This window comes from Rhinatrema bivittatum, chromosome 2 (genome assembly GCF_901001135.1).
Source record: "Rhinatrema bivittatum chromosome 2, aRhiBiv1.1, whole genome shotgun sequence".
Lineage (NCBI taxonomy): Eukaryota > Metazoa > Chordata > Amphibia > Gymnophiona > Rhinatrematidae > Rhinatrema > Rhinatrema bivittatum.
In genome coordinates this window covers 401,763,828-401,783,229 of record NC_042616.1, presented here as the reverse complement: position 1 = coordinate 401,783,229, position 19,402 = coordinate 401,763,828, and the positions used below count along the sequence as shown (strand labels likewise).

At 46.7% G+C, this 19,402-nt stretch overlaps 1 protein-coding gene across 1 annotated transcript in view; it reads right to left on the bottom strand.

Moving 5' to 3' along the window:
- TRIO (trio Rho guanine nucleotide exchange factor) overlaps positions 1–19,402 on the bottom strand; it is a 964,000-nt gene that overhangs the window by 383,857 nt on the left and 560,741 nt on the right. Inside the window, exons 16-17 of the mRNA XM_029590045.1 lie at positions 6,128–6,247; positions 463–654 (exon numbers count right to left, since the gene is read on the bottom strand). Of these exons, the coding sequence (XP_029445905.1) occupies positions 463–654; positions 6,128–6,247 (312 nt within the window). The remainder of the gene's footprint in view (positions 1–462; positions 655–6,127; positions 6,248–19,402) is intronic.

Below are 19,402 nucleotides of genomic sequence, written 5' to 3'. Positions count from 1 at the left end.
AATACACAAATACATGCACTAACCAAAAAAAAAAACTATTACTTTAACAAAATGTGACATAAGAGAGCAATAAATATCATTATGCTTTATCACTATTACAGCAGTCTGCCAGAAGAGAGCATATGGGCCTTGTTTAACTTGTTAATCAGAGATGCGATGTGACAGGACCGGGTGACGTCCAGAACAGCTGCAGACAGACATGGGCGCTGCAGCAGACGGGGTTTCTGCCCGATGTCTGATGAGCACGGGCGCAGAGCTGCTCTAGGTGTGCGCGACAAGCATCCTAACGGAGCCGCTTCTGCTCCTGCAAAATCTTCTCGCTGTTATGCAGACCTCACCGTGAGCCAAGAGGACCAAAAAAAATAAAAAGAAAAGCCACAAAGTCTCTGCAAGTCGTCTGCTCGGCATGCCGTTAAGGGTCAAGGGGAGGCAAGCAGCAGGGGGGGGGGGGGGGTCCCTTACCTGCTCCGAAGTTTTGTAGAACGCGACGGAGGCATTCACCAGCTTCAGGCGGTCCTCCATTTTCAGCATCAGCTGCTGCCAGTGAGAGGCCACCTTCTCAGCGCAGTCCCTGATCATGTCCATGTCGTAATGGTTGGCCTGCAGCATGGCCTCTGCCTTCTGCTGCACCTGGAGGGCGCTCTGGTGAGTTTTCTGAGCAAGTTAAAAGGGAAGAAAGGACAAGGAAGGGCTGAGCTCATGCACTTGGCACCCCGTCACTTCATGGCCACTATTCTCCACCTCGTCTCAGTGCAGGGGACCCCCAGCCAGTTGTCTGTTGTATAATCCGCATGGATGGTTGCTTGCCCCACAGCAAACATGCTACTCCTGCAAACCTCCTTCCAGTCTCCTGCACTGATGTGGTTTTCTCAATAACCAATAAGTTCCAACATTTTACTTTTTTTTTTTTTTTTTTTAAATCAAAGAGCTCCATATTCAAAAGCCATTTAGACAGATAATGTAATAGTTATCCGGCTACATTCAGGCCTCATCCAGCTAAATTCTAGTTACCCGGCTAGAATTTAGCTGGAAAAGACGGAAGCATTCTGGGGAGGCCCACAGTTTGCCACTGCTATGAATATAGAAGTTTGATATTCAGAGTTAGCCAGTTACCTTCTGTGGCTACCTCTGGTCAGGCCACAGGGCTGTCCTAAAGTTAGCTGGTTTTGCACAGCTGCATAGCGACTGAATATGGACCTCACAGAATATGCGCATGCAGTAATTCCAGGGATAATTCACTATGGATCTCATTTATATGTACATATACATTTGTGTGCACATATATCGATATATACAAGCACACATATCTACCTCTTTATGCACCACATGTACTAAAGGGTTTTGCATCTATGGAAAAACTGCTTAGTAACTCTGGCCCAAATGAGGTGGAAGAGAACGATGTGCTGCGGGGATTCCAATTGTTTTTTCGCACCATTCCTGTAATTTTATCAGTAATACTGTGGCCCAACATTACAGAAGGTGAGTCTCTAGACTGAATCGGTCTGGACTCACTGCACCAGACCCTGGAGAAGGCAGGAATTCCTAGCAACACAGGCACACCCTATAGGGTGGAGACAGCACTCTCTCTCCTTCTGCCCTATTCTTTCTTGCTGCTCTTCCCCTGCCCACCTCTCACCTTTTTCTTGCCTGCTCCCCTTCTCCCCTACCCTCGTTCACTGTATTTTCTACCTGCTTCAGTTTTTTGTAAACCGGCATGATATGCCCTATGAATGTCGGTATATTAAAAGTTAATAAATAAATAAATAAATAAATAAATAAATAAATAAATAAATAAATAAATAATGTCTGACTTTGCCAGTCTGGGGAACTGGGAACCTAAATGGCAGATGAAATTGAATGTGGGCAAGTGCCAAGTTATACACATAGGGAGAAATAATCCCAACTACAGGTATCTATCACACATTTATGACATCATAATTAAGAAAACAGAGAATATCATAATGGCTCTGTAATAGATCTATGATGCAATCCCACCTTGAGTACTACGTGCAGTTCTCATTGCCCCATTTCAAGAAACATTATAGAAAAATAAGAACAGGTACTGAGAAAGGTGATAAAAGTGATAAAGGGGATGGAATGGCTTCCCTTTGAAAGGCTACAGAGATTAGGACTCCTCAGCTTGGAGAAGAGGTGACAGAGGGGATATGAAAAAAGTTTATAAAATCGTGAGTGTGAAGGAACAAGTGAATAGGGAACATTAACTTACCCTTTCAAACTGCACTAGGACTAGAGGATTCGCCATGAAACTAACTGGTGGCAGATTTAAAATTAATTTGAGAAAGTTGTATTATTATTTTTTTCTTTAACTCAGCACATAATTATGTTATAGAATTTGTTGCCAGAGGATGTGGTTAAGGCCAATAGTATAGCTGGGTTTGTAAAAGATTTGGACACATTTCTCGAGGACAGTCCATTAACAATTACTATACAGGAGGACTTGGGTGTCTCCACCTCTTACTTCTCGAAATGAATAATAGGGAATGGACTCTCCTATTAGGTTTTGCTAGGTATCTGCACGTGACCTGGACTGGCTACTGTTGGAAACAAGATGCTGGGGTTGATGGATCATTGGTCTGGGGTTGATGGATCATTGGTCTGACCCCAGCATGGCAGCTTATTTAGCAAACCATAGGCCAACCAATGCAGATCAACAAACTATAACTTCATAAAGCGTGCATTAGCGCAAGAGTCTCGTTTTGAATAATAGCCACAGGCTTAGTTTGTCCTTTTAGTTTGGAGGGACTAAGGCTAGGGAGGTGAAAACTGGTGAGAGGCTGACTCAGCACTAGCCCAAAACATTTGGAGGGGGGCACTTACATGTCTCTCCCCCCTCAAACTACACCTATGACAATAATCCCCTCTCACCTAAGTATGTAATGGCAGACGGCATTAATGGTAAACGTATGAAATTCATGTGTCTCCTGCACAACATTCTCCATGATACAACCGTAACTATCCAGACATAACCTGAATATTGGAACAGTAAGCACACAATGAGCAGGGATGGGGGGTCTCCAGATGGCCATTTCAGGGATCGTGAGGCTGGATTATGGGGCATCTTTATTTGAAGATTGGGCAGGAGGGAGGGAATGATTGATGGGGATGGGGGGCCTCTTTATTTGGAGACCGGGCAGTCGGGAGGGGCATCAAATTAAGTGTTAGCTGGTTACCTTTTCTCCCCCAACCAAACCTTGTCCCCAGAGCCGCCCACTTTCTCAGTGGCTACATCTTCCACCTTGTGCAACTAGGCAGCCAAATTTTGCTGTTCCATTTTCAAAGGGGCCGTTCCAACAATAGAGCTCCCGAAGCTAAGCAGGTTGACCCTTTGAAAACTGACCCCATGTGATTAACCAGAGTGACTGATTAATGCTTAAGTTCTTTGCGCAGAACAAATTCACTGTGCATCTTCCTTCCTAGGTCTCTCTTCTTTTATGGTCTAATGCATTTTATTTCCATGCATTTTACTTGGAATTAAAACTGTGCATTGTTTAATAAGGTCATGACTGGAGAAAGGAAGGATGCCCAGCTCTGCATCATGACACTAGTCAAATAGTGCATCACAAGAAATCAACATTATCTTATTATTTGTCATGTGATAGCAAGCAAAATATTTCCTGGATATGACCACACAGAATTCTTCTATTTTTGACTCACCATCATCCTTCAAAAAATAACAACTATACATCAAGGCACGACATTACTAGTCCAAGGCCTCTTGGCATCACCATACACAGTCAAAGGTGGAATGTCAACTTCAAGTTTTAATACTCTTCAAAAATTAACCAAATTAGTAGGTGCTTTTAAAAAAAAAAAAAAAAAAAAATCTTTTTGACAGAACAAAAATGCTCAGTATGATTTTTTTTTTTAAATAAAAATTTACATAAACATTTAGCAAGAGAAGATCATACTTGTGTTGTTGTATATGTACTTTTCAGGAGCCAACAACAGTTTAACAGCAGCATGCGGTAGCATGCTCTTATTTGCATATATGTACATAATGCATACACAATTTAATATCACAGAATTAATTACACGAATGAAACTAGGAAGGCATGTAGGGCATCAAAGTAGAAGACAGCGAAAAGCTACCGTATTTTTCGCTCCATAAGACGCACTTTTTTCCCCAAAAAATGGGGGGAAAATGTGGGTGCGTCTTATGGAGCGAATGTAGTGTCTCTCCCTCTCGCGCGCCATTCCCCGACCCCTCCGAACTCCTCCCAAACAGCATGGTGACGCGGGTGTGTCGTATTCTGCCGGCGGAACTTGAGCTCCCTGCCGGTCTGCTGTTCCCGGGGTGCATCTCGCTGCGAGGGTCGGCGCAGCGCAGGTCAGACATCAGCTGTTTGAATTGCGTGGGCTCCAGAGGCCCCTCCAGTTCGGACGGCTGGCGTTTGACCTGTGCCGCGCCGGCCTTCGCAGTGGGATGCACCCTGGGAACAGCAGACCGGCAGGGAGCTGTTTGAACTGGAAGGGCCTCCGTAGCCCATGCGGTTCAAACAGATGATGACTGACCTGCCCACGCCGATCTTGCAGTAAGATGCACCCCGGGACCGGCGGGGAGCTCGGGCTCTGTCGTCGGAAGACGTCTCTTGCAGTGAGATGCACCCCGGGACCGGCGGGGAGCTCGGGCTCTGTCGTCGGAGGACTTCTCTTGCAGTCCAGAGTAAGAACTTTGGAGCAGTCATGAAAGTTTAAAATAACTGGTGTGAGAGAGCTGTGCGTATGAAGGAGAGAGTCTGAGTGAGTAATTGTCTGTGGGTATGTGCATACGTGAGGGAGAGCCAGTGAGTTGAGTGGGGGAGAGAACTAGTGAGTGTGAAAGAGCCTATGTATGATTGTGAGGGAGAGAAAACCAGCAAGTACCTGTGTGGATGTTCTCTGCCTTACTATAAAAAAACAAAACCAAAAAAATATCCCATGGACGGCCACCAGGGGAGCTCCGGATAGAGCTCATTATGGGGACAGAATTTTTTTCTTAATTTTCCTCCTCCAAATCCTAGGTGCGTCCTATGGTCAGGTGCGTCTTATAGTGCGAAAAATACGGTAATTATTTTCTGAAAGAGCCCATTGTCTAACCCAGACAGACACTTCAGTTTCACGTTATCAATGTTGAAAAACTGAGAGGCTGCCATGCACATTAATAAAAAAAAATAAAATAAAAAAAAAAGACAGGAAGGAAAAGTGAAAACAGGACAGAGTACCTTGCTGTCATGGCAACAAGCAGCCTACCAAGCTCAAGTATTACATGAAGCCTTTCCTCTAGGATCAGGTTTAACGCCATTCACTATCATATCACCTCTGGGTAAAAACATCCAACTAACTTGCCTGTCATTGTTCTTCCCATCCTGTGCTACAGCAACCAGGAAGAAGATGAGACCTTTCAACTCATCCACACAGCCACTTTAGTTTTTGGCTTTAATTGAAAACTGATGGTCTTTCCTCCAACCTGTTTGATCAATGGTCCAAACTGGAGATTTAAAGCCTCACACAGTAAGATGCCAATGCAAGCTAAAATCTGAGAAAGCAGTAAGTGGTTTATCCCCCCCAAATATTCCTGTGGTCTGAGACCTTTCCACACCACTCCAGAAAGGCGCATCTACATTTTCCCAGAGTTTCTGACTGCAAAAAATAAAAAAAAATAAAAAAATCTGAGGTCTCTGGTAAAAGACTGGAAATTTTAGCTTTTCCCAGGACCCTCAAAAGGGCATTAATGAACAGGAAACTCCCTATCATGAAGGCCATTACCAGAATTATAAATCAAAAAAATGTAGTTTAAAAACCCTGAAACATAAAAATTACAGGAAAGAAAAAGCCATATGTAATAAATTAGACTAAAAAGCAGAATTAATAAATTGATTAAAAAAAAAAAAAAGAACACTCGCAGAAAACTTCTTGCTTAGTGGAATCAATGCAATAGGAATAAGGCTCATTTCCATCTCTTGATGCTTGGAACGCTAAGAAAATAAAAAAATGCTCTCCAACATTCATAGTATCAAACTGTAAAAGAAAACCCTGCAAAAACATGCAAAAAAAAAACAAAACAACCCACAATAAATCCAACATTATCTAAATAATCCGAACATAAGTAAAAGAAATGGGAGAGTACCTCTATGGCATGCTGGAACTGCTCGTGCTCACGCTGGAGCTGCTCTGCCTCCTGCAGCGAGCCAGCTGTGATGAGTCCAGCATTGAGCATGGACTCCCCGTTGCGGATCCAACCCAGAACCTGAAAGAGCAGAGACACAAAACAATGAGCATGGACAAAACACAAACTGCCAGTCCAGAGGGGCCTTCCCTGGCCATATGCTGGCATCATTAAATTAATTGTCATTAAGACTTGAGTGGTGGAACCTTTTGTTTATTTTCTGAACATGCCAGTACAATACCTTTAGTGTTGGACAGAGACAAAACCCGTCAGCGGTGTTAAACTGATGGTGCTAGCAAAACAAAATGCTAGAAATTTAGTTAATAGCTAATAAAGCAGAGTTGCTTACCTTTAACAGGTGTTCTCTGAGGGCAGCAGGATGTTAGCTCTCAGACATGGGTGACATTATCACATGGAGCCCGACATGATAAACTTATGTCAAACTTTCTAGGAACTTTGACTAGGTAGACTGAGCATGCCCAGCATGCCCTATGCCACTCGTGTACCAGGATCCCTCTTCAGTCTTGTAACACAGAATTACGGTAAAATAAAAAATAGGAGAAACCCAACTTGTTGATATGGCGGGAAGGTTTTTGAAGACTAACATCCTGCTGTCCTTGAAGAACACCTGTTACAGGTAAACAACTCTGCTTTCTCTGAGGACAAGCAGGATGGTAATCCTCACACATGGGTGAATCCCTAACTACAGGCTGCTTCCGAACACAAAAAAGGAACCAACAGACATCTAACCAGGTGCCAACAGGCACAACACCACCAATGTAGTTGGTAACAGACAGGGAGACAGCCTGAACTCAAACAACGGGCCCTAGATTGGGAGAGTTGGTTTCTATACCTCAAACAGGTTTCTGAGGACAGACTGGCCAAACTTTCTTTTGCACTGGCCATTCCTATCCAGACAGTAATGGGATATGAATGTGTGAAGAGAACTCCACATCGCAGCCTTACAAATCTCCTCCACGGGAACTGCTTGCAAGTGAGATGACGCTACCATGGCTCTGACAGAATGAGCCTTGACATGACCCCCAAGATGCAGTCCCGCCTGGGCACAACAGAAGGAGATACAATCTGCTAGCCAATTGGATATTCTCTGTTTCGCAACGGCAACACCCAACATATTCCAATTAAAAGAAATAAAAAGTTGGGTGGACTGTCTACGGGCTTCTTTCTGCTCCAGGTAGAAGGCTAAGGTTCGCTTGCAATCCAAACTGTGCACTGCTCATTTGCCTTGGTGTCAATGTGGCCTGAGAAAGAAAATTGGCAAGACGATTGACTGGTTAAGATGGAAATCCATCATCACCTTAGGCAGGAACTTAAGGTGCATTCGCAAGACCACCCTGTCATGACAGAACTTAGTATAAGATGGATAAGTTACTAAGGCCTGGAGCTCATTGATCCTGTGTGCTGAAGTGACTGCCACCAAAAATATGACCTTCCAGGTCAGGTAGTTCAAGTCACAGGTGCACAGCGGCTCAAAAGGAGCTTTCATAAGCTAAGCCAATACCATACTCAGGTCCCAAGGCACAACGGGAGACCTTAAGGGAGGCTTCAATTGAAGCAGGCCCTGCATGAAACATAAAACTATGGGCTGTACAGAGATGGACATACCATCTACACCATAGTGGTATGTGCCAATCGTACTAAGGTGAACACTAACGGAGTTGGTTTTTAAGCCAGCCTCCGATAGGTATAAAAGGTAGTCAAGCAGTTTTAGTGTGGGGAAGGAGAATGGATCTAGGACTTTCTGCTCACACCACACAGAAAACCTCCTCCACTTCAGTCTGTAGGACTTTCTAGTAGAAGGCTTTCTGGAAGCCATCAGGACCCAAGACACATCTTCAGAAAGATCAAGTGACTGCAGGAACAACCTCTCAACTTCCAGGTTGTGAGTGACAGGGCCTGGATGTTGGGATGCTGCGGCCTGCCCTGTTCTTGCATGATGAGATCTGGGGAAGTCCCCAGACTGATCGGTTTCTGGATGGACAACTCCCACAGAAGTGGAAACGAGATCTGTCTTGGCCAATGAGGGCTATGAGGATCATAGTCCCTCTGTCCTCACAGAGCTTCAAGGAGCTTCCCACTAAGGGAATCAGAGGATATGCATACAGAAGATCCTTGCCCCAGTGATGGGAAAGGGTGTCTGAGGCTGGCTTGCCATCTGACCTCGACAGGGAGCAGAACAGATGCACTTTCCAGTTCCAGGGGGGACACGAACAGATCTATGTCTGGGCTCCACCAGAGACTGAAAATCCAATTCGCTACTCCCTGGTTCAGGGACCACTCTTGGGGTCTGAAGGCTCAACTTAGCCTGTCCATTATCACGTTCTCCGTTCTGGCCAGGTGCTTCGCCCTGAACACCATCCCGTGGTCCAGGGCCCAGGACTAGATCTAGACCGCTTCCTGACACAAAAGGTACGATCCTGTGCCTCCCTGCTTGTTGACATACCACATGGTTACTTGGTTGTTGGTCTGGATCAGGACAACCTTTTGTTGGACAGCCGATTTCTGAAAGCCCACAGCACATACCTGATCGCTCAAAGCTCCAGGAAGCTGATTTGACAAGAACGTTCCTCAGTGGACCACAGTCCCTGGGTGCCGATTCCATCTACATGAGCTCTCCACCCCAGGGTAGATGCATCCGTGATTAGCACAATTTGAGTAGGGAGACTCCAAAAGGAAATCCCCCATTCAAGATTGGAAAGTACCCGCCACCAGAACAAAGAGTCCTGGAGAGAAAGGGTGACTTGAATGCAATCCTGAAGGCTTCTGAGTGGCTTGGCACCACTGCAGCTTCAGGGTCCATTGGGCTCTGCCCATATGAATGCATGCAAAGGGAATGACATGGATGGTGGCGGCCATGTGGCCCAACAGCCTCAATTTATGCCACCTGCTGGCTTTGTTGCAACTCTGTAGCAATGGTCGATAGTGTTGGCCCTCTGGCACGCAGGAAGGCTCTGGCTTGAGCAGTGTCTAGCAGGGCTCCGATGAAGTCCAATGGAGGTGACAGACTGAGATGGGACTTTGGGTAGATGAGAACGAACCCTAGTGACTCTAATATCTGAAGGGTCAAGTGCATGAACCGGATGGGCCCCTGCCTGAGACATGCTCTTGATCAGCCAATCGTCTAAATATGGGAAGACATGCACTCCCAGCCTGCAGAGGAGGCCCACCACCACAGCTAGCCATTTTATGAAGAGTGATGGGGCGGCTGCAAGCCTGAACGGCATCACCCAGTACTGAAAGTGCTGTTTTCCCACCACAAATCGGAGATACTTCCTGTGACTGGGGAAGATCTCGATATGGATGTATGCATCCTTTAGATCGAGGGAGCATAGCCAGTCACCTTCTTGTAAAAGGGGGATCAAGTTGCCCAGGAAAACCATCTTGAACTTTTCTTAGAAACTTGTTCAAGGCCCTCAGGTCTAGGATGGGATGGAGTCCTCCTGTTCTCTTTGGAATCAGGAAGTACCTGGAGTAGAAGCCACACCCTCTTTGCTATGGTGGTACAGGCTCGACTGCTCTGGCTGTTAATAGGGAAGAGAGCTCCATCTATAGTACATCCTGATGCACTACTAGTCCCCAAAACAGGCATGGAGGGCAATTTGGTGGGACACCCAATTGGTTTAATTGGCACCCTTGGCAGACAATGGACAAAGCCCAATGGTCCGAGGTTACACTGGGCCACCGATTCGCAAAGAACCACAGCCTGCGCCCGACCAGTGTGTCAAATGTCCCGGGTAAGGGCAACAGGCTAACGCTCTCTAAGGTCCAGTCAAAACCCCATCCCCGGAGTTGACTGAGGTGCTGGCTAGGGCTTGTGAGCATTCCTGCTGCTGGAATGGCCACAGAAGCTCTGATGGTGTATATAGGATCAAGGAGGTAGAGGATAGTACTTCCTCTGGCAAAAGAAAGACTTCCTGGGCCCCTGCCTTCATAGCCTCCTGGATGAGGAGGATGGGTCAGGAGTGCTGGTGGAGAGTTGCTGGAGGTTTCATGATGGTCCCGGAGTTGGGATACAGCATCCTTCACTTTATCTCCAAAGAGATTCTCTCCGGTGCACGGCACATCAGCGAATCATTCCTGTATCTCTGGTCTGAGATTCAAGGCCCGCAGCCATGCCAGCCTACGGGCGCCGATTCCCGCTGCAGAGATCCTTGATGTCATTTCGAAAACATTGTAGGTCGCACGGACCTCATGTTTTCCACACTCCAAACCCTTGTGCACCAGTTATATGAGGGTGTCTTGCTGCTGTTGAGGTAGCTCCTCAGCCACCTCCTGAAACTGCTACCAGATGTCCCAAATATTGGCTCATGTATAGCTGGTATGCAGTGATGCAGGCAATAAGCATGGTGCCTTGGAACATCCATCGCTCTGTGGTTCTTCCCTGGGGCGCCAAGGAATGGGTCCGAGAGCACTTGGCCCTCTTGAGGGCAGATTCAACCACCAATTGGTGAGGCAGCTGATGCTTATCAAATCTGGAAGCCTTTTGGACGAGGTAAACCCAATTGCCTTCCTATTTACGGGAGTGTTCACAAATCCTCAGCAGCAACTCCATATGGATCTCATGTACCAGGACCACCATGATCTCCTTAGGAGGATCCATGATCTGAAGAACCTCAAGCATTTTGTGCCTGGCATCTTCTTCAGTCAGAAGCTGGAATGGGATGGCCTCTGACATCACCATGAGAAACCCTGCAAAGGTTAAGTCCTCCGGCAGGGACTTCCTCTACTCGTCTGGAGGAAAAGGATCTGACGGGAGACCATCTGAGTCCTTGGCGGAGGATTCCGTCTGATCATCCCCCCCAGGGGTTGAAGGGACCCTCATTCTCACTGTATACCACAGGAGATGGGGCCCTAAGTGCTCGGCCAACATCCAGGCACTGATGGAACTAGACAGGGGACTACTGGCCTCTGTGTCTCTGCCAGCCTCAATGGAACTTCCTCCTCAGAGGAACTGGTGACTAGCACCATATTGGTAGGGGAAAGCCTCGGTGCCCTGCCGGGCACTGAAGCCAACCTGGAAACCGATGCCAGCTGCATCGGTAAGGCACCGATGAGCACACTGAGCTTCTCCAGCTGCTCCTCAAATGTTGCCGATGCCAATGCCAACTGGGAGGCAGGAGGGGTAGCCAGATCTTCCTTGGACCCGCGAGGGGGATCGGCGACTGGCACCAGGACCGGTTGAGACTGTCGCGGATCCCCGGCATCGATGGAGGTTTGGTACTCCTCTCCACAGGGCCGCTTCGGGGACATCATGGCAAAAGCAGGTGTGTCCCCATGCTCCGCACAGTGTTTAGAAAGGAGACCCGTATGCTGTTTGAATCTATCCAAAAACTCTCTGACAATCCATATGACATTCAGCTCCTCATTCCCATACAAAATTCGATTGAAGACACCTACAAGAAAACCTCAGAACTATTTTTCTCAATCAAACATCTCCTAAATTCCCTGAAACTCATAATCAACTTTGACAAAACTGAAATAATACTCATGGATAAAAAACCCAATCCAACTCCGCCACCCCTGACAATACTAGACAAACAAATGATAACTTTACTCCCTACCACCCACACCAGGAACCTCAGAGTTATCATTGATAAAGAACTTTCAAGAACCACATAGCAAATAAAACTAAAGAAGGATACCACAGACTCCTAACTCTAAGACACCTGAAACCATTTCTCAACCCCTACGATTTCAGAACTGTACTACATCTTCTTATCTTCTCCACCTTCGACTATTGCAACTCCTTACTAATTGGAATACCTTTTTCATCCCTCAAACCACTCCAAATACTGCAGAACTCAGCTGCCAGAGTCCTAACTAGAACAAAAAGAAGTGAACCCATAACACCAATATTGACCTCACTTCACTGGCTCCCTATTACTGCACGTATTGCTTACAAATCAATGACCATAATCCACAAAATTCTAAACAATGATCATCAAGGTCTTAACACCCTAAACATAATCCCTCAAAATCCTCCAAGAAACCTACGCTCTAATAACTCAGGTTACCTAAACATTCCCCCTATCAAAGATGCGCATCTGACAACCACAAGAGAAAGAGCCTTTTCAATTGCCTCACCTAAACTTTGGAACACCCTACCTAAATTCCTGAGAACCCAACATGACCTAAAAACATTCAAAAAAGACCTAAACACACTAATGTTCCGCAAATTCTACATTGACCTTCAGACGTCTGATCATCCCAACTCTCAACTGAATTCTCAGTTGTAAACCTCTTAATACATTCTCTTCACTCTGAACCTGCATACCCTCCTCATCCAACCTAATAATGCTCTCTGGACTTGATATGCTTATTTCTGATATTGTTCAAATTTTTTTTACTGTTGCCCAACTGCTAAGAAAATGTATAACGTTCACATTGTTTTTCTGTTACACAACTGCTAAGAAAAATATATACTTTTGTAAACCGTTGTGATGGCTCTACCGAATGACGGAATATAAAACTCAACAAATACATAAATAAATAAATATGGTATGAGATCAAAACCATACAAAATCAAGAAATATCACATATAGCCCCTGAGGCAGCCCCATTGTCGGGGTGAAACTCGGCCTGAGTCGGGCTTTACATTGGATGAACGAGTCTCCATAATAAAGATTCTAAACGGACATTTCGTGGCATCTAACCCATTTTGTTGCCCTCACGGCTTTTTTAGATCGCCTACCCTCTTATTTTATCGGTCCATATATCTGTAGTGCTTATTAACAGCGTTCAGGTAACTGCTACTACTGTTGTCCCAAGAACAATCAAACTGAATTGTATTGCCAAAGAGAGATATTATTGAAGACTTACTGGTAAGCTAAAATAGCCCACCGTCATCTAAAGAAGTAAAAAAAAAAAAAAATGTAATCACAAGTTTATTTTAATACCAAAAAAAAATCTGGTTCAAAAGTGTTTCCAAAAATCATTAGAGAAAAAAAAAAAAGACAAAAAATTAAAGTGCAATTGTGGTGTGCCCAAGCATCACCAGCTTCAAAAACGCTGTATACAAAGTCACCTGATCGACTATTTTTTTTAATTAATTTCAAACATTTATACCTATGCAATAGTTCATTTTGGGGCGAATTTTAAGAGCCCTGCTCGCCTAAATCCGCCTAAATCCGCCTGGATTTAGGCGTGCAGGGCCCTGTGCACCGGTGCGCCTATTTTACATAGGCCTACCGGCGCACGCAGAGCCCCGGGACTCGCGTAAGTCCCGGGGTTTTCAGAGGGGGGCGTGTCGGGGGCGGGCCCGATCCGTGCGGCGTTTCGGGGGCGGGCCCGGGGGCGTGGTTATGGCCCAGGGCAGTCCGGGGGCGTGGCCGCGCCCTCCTGACCCACCCCCAGGTCGCGTCCCGGCGCGCTAGCGGCCCGCTGGCGCGCGGGGATTTACGTCTCCCTCCGGGAGGCGTAAATCCCCCGACAAAGGTAAAGGGGGGGTTTAGACAGGGCCAGGCGGGTGGGTTAGGTAGAGGAAGGGAGGGGAAGGTGAGGGGAGGGAACGGAGGTAGGCTGCGCGGCTCGGCGCATGCCAGCTATACGGAATCGATAGCCTTGCGCGCGCCGATCCCGGATTTTAGCGGCTACGCGCATATCTACTAAAATCCAGCGTACTTTTGTTTGCGCCTGATGCGCCAACAAAAGTACGCCAAATCGCGCTATTTGAAAATCTACCCCACAGTGTTTGGTCACATGGTCTTGTCTGCCATTACAAAATTGCAGGTGTCTTTCTGATTGTCTCATATTCATGTGGCAAAGCTCTGGGCATTAGCATTTTTATTTATATACAAGCCGTTAAGCCCGTTAAAACGGGCTACATCCCTCTGTCTCTCACCTCCCCCTCATTCTCTCACCCCTCACTCTCCCCCACCCACTCCTCTCCACCCTCCCTCTCCTCTCACTCAGTCCCTCCCTCCCTCTCCTCCCCCCTCTCCCTCACTCCCCCCTCTCCCTCACTCCCTCCCACTCACTCACTCCCCCCTCTCCCTCCCTCCCACTCACTCAGTCCCTCCCTCCCCTCCCACTCAGTCCCTCCCTTCACCCGCCTCCATTTCCTTCCGACGCCGTACTCGCGACTCCTCGCAGCCCACACCCACCTCCATTTCCTCCCGGCGCCGTAAGCGCGACTTCCCGCAACCCTCACCCGGCTCCATTAACTCCTCCCGCTCCTGCCGGCAGATCTCGGGGGGGGGTGTCACTCTCGCGCGCGCGGCAGTGCCCCCCCGAGATCTGCCGGCAGATCTGGGGAGGAGAAGTAGCGGCACCGCGCGCGCGCGGCGCCGCTGCTTCTCCTCCTGCTCCTGCGGCCCCACCGCCATTTTTTTTTTCTGACCGACGTCCTTGCCCGCACATGCGCAGTAGAGCTGCGCTCTACTGCGCATTTGCAGGCCGTCGGTCACAGGCCATTTATAAGGTAGATTACTCACACCATTGTAAGTACATTCTAGGCAAGCTACAGTAAGCAAACATTTACAATAAATGTAATATCTATAAAACCATAATCATAAAACAACAAATAAAAACAACAACAAATAAACAACAAATAAAACAACAACAAATAAAAACCATAATCATAAAACAACAAATAAAAACAACAAACAAGGGAAACTAAACTACAGCAGACATACATCTCTAACAATTCAAATAAACATAAAACAAATAATATAAAACCCATAGCACTACAAATACAATGATTAGAGAACAAACAGCACACAAAAACAAAGCATATAACACCAGCAAACGCTAACAAAATTTCAAGATTAGTAAAATTACTTTTTCCAAATAATCTAATACAATACAATCACAACAGAAGGCAGGTTGTTACAAAGTCAAAATGACTGAACAAAGTAAAATCCCAAAACTGAAAACAATAGCTTGTTGGGGAAAAAAAATGTTTTCACAAGTTTCCTAAAAGTTAGATAATGTTACAAGGCAAATTATTTTATTGCCTGATAAGCCCCTGATAGATATTCGGATTGTGTGTGGAAAGACAGAACAGGCTACTTATTGACATTGACCCCTATCGGTCTCCTGTTCCCGGGGGCCAATAGTTACATTTGTGCCCGCCCCCTTCCACTCCTCCTCATAGCAATACTTAAAGTCAAATTACACTAATACAGACACCATTGACAAATTGACCACTGTGAACCATCTAAGGGCGAAAGCTTCCCTGTGCTCATGGTGATGGGGGCTAGTGATCAGAAAAGGGGATCCCTGTAGGGGGTCCACATAAAGAAAATCCCACATTATAGCTAGATAACAAAATATAGGAAATCCTACTCAGCTACTGGTGTTTTGGAGGTTGGCAGGCAGGGCTAGAATTTGAAAAGAAAAGAGACTGGAGAAAAAGTAACGGGGAGAGATCCCCTTGAAAAAGATGACAAAGGAAACACTCCAAGTTCAGCTTCTCTAAGAGGGCACACAGGGATCACTACCAGGCTGGTCACCCCCTATGTCACAATAATTTTCTGCTTGTACCAATCAAACACACAACAGTTCTCAAAGAAAATTAATCCAATCATTTATTTATTTATTTTTAGATTTTTATATACCGGTGTTCCTATATGAAATAAAGATCACATCGGTTTACATTGAAACAGAACATGAAAATTGCCAAAAGGCATTACATAGAACAAGGTTATGAAACTTGGAACAGTGTACATAAGTTCAAAATTTAACAATAACGTTGTAACATTGATGACCAAAAGATAAAGGAGAAAAAAAAAAAAAAAGACTTAAACAATTAAGTTGACAGGTCTTATTGAGCATAAAAATCATGTAATAAAGCAAATATTAATGTATCCTTTCATGAGTTTCCTTTTCAGACTGCTCAAGGCAGAGAACAAGATAACTACAATAACCAGTATTAATCATACTAATCATTGGAAAATAAAATGTGCAATAGATGCAGAGCAGAAATAGAATGTTTCACTTTACAACCCAACATACAAAAAAACATATTTAAATTCTGGTGTCACCCCCAGTAACAGCAATTCAAACTCCCTCCGATGCCAAACATTTTTTGAACTAACACAAAGCCTGCTAAGAAGACTTACTGTTGTGATTGACCAATCCGGAAGTGGATCCTTGGGCCGACCGCCGGAGGGAGACGGACGGGAGGCAGACTAGATGAAACGATGAATCTTCACCTGGGAACCCGTGACCCCTCCAGAGGAGCTGTAGAGGCCCGGGTCACTAGGGCTTAGGAGTCTTCGCCCTGGAAGCCCGAGATCCCCCCAGGAGGAGCCTGTAGGGACCCGGACCGCTGGGTCTTAGGTGGTAACAGAAGAATCCAAGGAAGCGATACGAACCGGGGTACAAGCAGGCAGAGAGCGGAGTCAGGCAGGCAGAGATCAGGAACCGGGCAGGCAAATGATACCGGAGTCAGGCAGGCAGAAGTCAGGAACCAGGCAGGCAGATAAACGATACCAGAGTCAGGCAGGCAGAAGTCAGGAACCAGGCAGGCAGATAAACGATGGCAACTAGCACTCCGAAGAGAAACCTCGTTGCAAGGCGAATTGCAACTTCAAAAGTCCCGGCTTAAATCCCCTGCTCAATCAGCTGACGTCAAAAGAGGCGTGTCTGCACATCCGGGTGCAGACGCCTCAAAACACGGCTCTTCGCGCGCGCGCGCGTACCAGGGCTGGGGGGAGGAGTTTCTGACGGCGTCTCCACGAGGAGACGCCGCTGCCATGCGGCCCTGGAGGCCAGAAACCCGGCGGTTCGCGGCGCCACGGAGGAAGGTAAGAGCCCGGTCACTAGGCTAGTGACCGGGATCGTAACAGTACCCCCCACTTTACGCCCCCTCTTTAAAGGACCGGGCCTTCCAGGGTTGTCCAAGTGAAATTGGGACAGCAGAGTCTTATCCAGGATGTTCCGCGCAGGTTCCCAGGAATCCTCCTCAGGACCACAGCCTTCCCAGGCTAGCAAATATTCCCACCGACGATTGTGAAATCGTACGTCCCGTACCTCGTGTACTTGATAGACCGGATCCCCAGGAGATGATGCTGAGACATCATCCGGAGTGAGGTGATGATAACGTGAGTGGACCACAGGTTTTAACAGGGACACATGAAATACATTGTGAATGCGCAATGATGATGGCAGTCGAAGTCTGTAGGATACCAATCCAATACGTTCTGCCACTGGAAATGGACCACAGAATTTAGGAGCCAACTTGCAAGAGTAGCCTGAAAGGTGCAAATTTTTGGTACTTAACCATACTTTAGTACCAGGTAGTAGTGTCGGAGCAGCCCGTCTATGACGATTCGCTGTTGTCTGTGCTTTCCGTGCTGCAGACGAAAGACGAAGCTGAAGTGACGACCATAGGTGACGAAATTGAGTCGCTGCCGACTGAGCCGCAGGAGATGCCACCTCCACTGGAACTGGGACAGGAGGTTTGAGATGACGACCAAAAACCGTTTGAAAAGGTGATTGGCCCGTGACAGAGTGTTCATGGTTATTATATGCAAATTCTGCCCAAGGCAACAACGCCACCCAATTATCTCTTTTCTCAGAAATGAAACTGCGGAGAAAAGACTTGAGAGACCGATTCATTCTTTCCGTCTGTCCATTACTTTGGGGGTGAAAAGCGGTGGAGAAATTCAACTGAACCCCGAACTGTTTGCAAAGGGCTCGCCAATAGCGAGCTGTAAACTGAGGTCCACGGTCAGAGACTATACTTTGTGGAAGACCATGGACTCGAAAGATGTGTTGTACGAACAGCTTTGCTAACTCAGGTGCAGAAGGCAGTTTGTCCAGTGGTACGAGATGTACCATTTTAGAAAAAACGGTCCACAATAACCCAAATTACAGTCTTACCCTCTGAAGGAGGGAGATCTACCACAAAGTCTGTGGCAATATGTGTCCATGGTTCTGTGGCAATGGGTAACGGTTGTAGCAGGCCCCAAGGTCGACCAGAAAGTGGCTTTTGCCTGGCACATACTGGGCAAGATGCCACGTATTCCTGAACGTCCTGACGTACCCGAGGCCACCAGTAGAATCGATTCAAGAGAGTGAGAGTTCTTACTCGGCCGGCATGACCTCCTGTAAGGGAGTCGTGAGCCCACTCCAGAACCTTCCTTCGGTCTCGTCGAGGTACTACTACTCGTCCTTGCTGAGATACACTAGTGCAGTCAAGAGAAATCCTGGCTGGGTCAATGATATACTGTGGAGAGTCACTCCTTTCCTCAAGGATGGTGTTACGGGACAGAGCATCGGCTCGGATGTTCTTAGCGGCGGGTCGGTACTTGAGGATAAAATCGAACCGACTAAAGAACAATGACCATCTCGCCTGTCTGGGATTGAGGCGTTGGGCTTGGGAAAGAAACTCCAGGTTCTTATGGTCAGTGTACACCGTGATTTGGTGCTGAGCTCCTTCTAGCCACTGCCTCCATGCCTCAAACGCCAACTTGATGGCGAGAAGTTCTTTATCGCCGATACCGTAATTGTTTTCGGCAGGAGTGAATCTCTTCGAGAAATACGAGCATGGGAGTAGAGTTCCTGCACTAGAGTGCTGAGAAAGTACTGCACCTACCGCCACACTGGACGCATCTACCTCCACTATGAAGGGACGTGACGGATCAGGGTGTCGTAGGCAAGTATCCAACAGAAACGCGTCCTTTAAATCTTGAAACGCTTTACAAGCCTCTGCAGACCAGTGGCGAACATCCGCTCCTTTCCTTGTTAAGGCTGTCAAAGGTGCCACCAGCCGGGAGTATCCTGGAATAAAGTGTCTGTAAAAGTTGGCGAAGCCCAGAAAGCGTTGCAACGCCTTTAATCCTGTAGGCTGAGGCCACTTCTTGATGGCCGAAACCTTCTCTGGGTCCATGCGAAATCCTGTGGCAGACACGATATACCCTAAGAAAGGCAAAGAGTCCTGCTCAAAGAGACATTTTTCCAGTTTGGCGTAAAGGTGCTGGTCTCGGAGAATCTGAAGAACTTGCCGGACCTGTCGGCGATGAGAATCCAAATCTTGCGAAAATATGAGAACATCATCCAGATAAACAATGACACAAGTGTTTAGCAGTTCCCTAAGAATCTCATTCATGAGATGCTGGAATACGGCAGGAGCATTGCACAAGCCGAATGGCATAACCAGATATTCGTAGTGCCCGTCCCGGGTGTTGAAAGCAGTCTTCCACTCATCCCCGGGACGGATGCGCACTAGATTGTAGGCTCCTCTTAGGTCCAGTTTGGTAAAAACTCGAG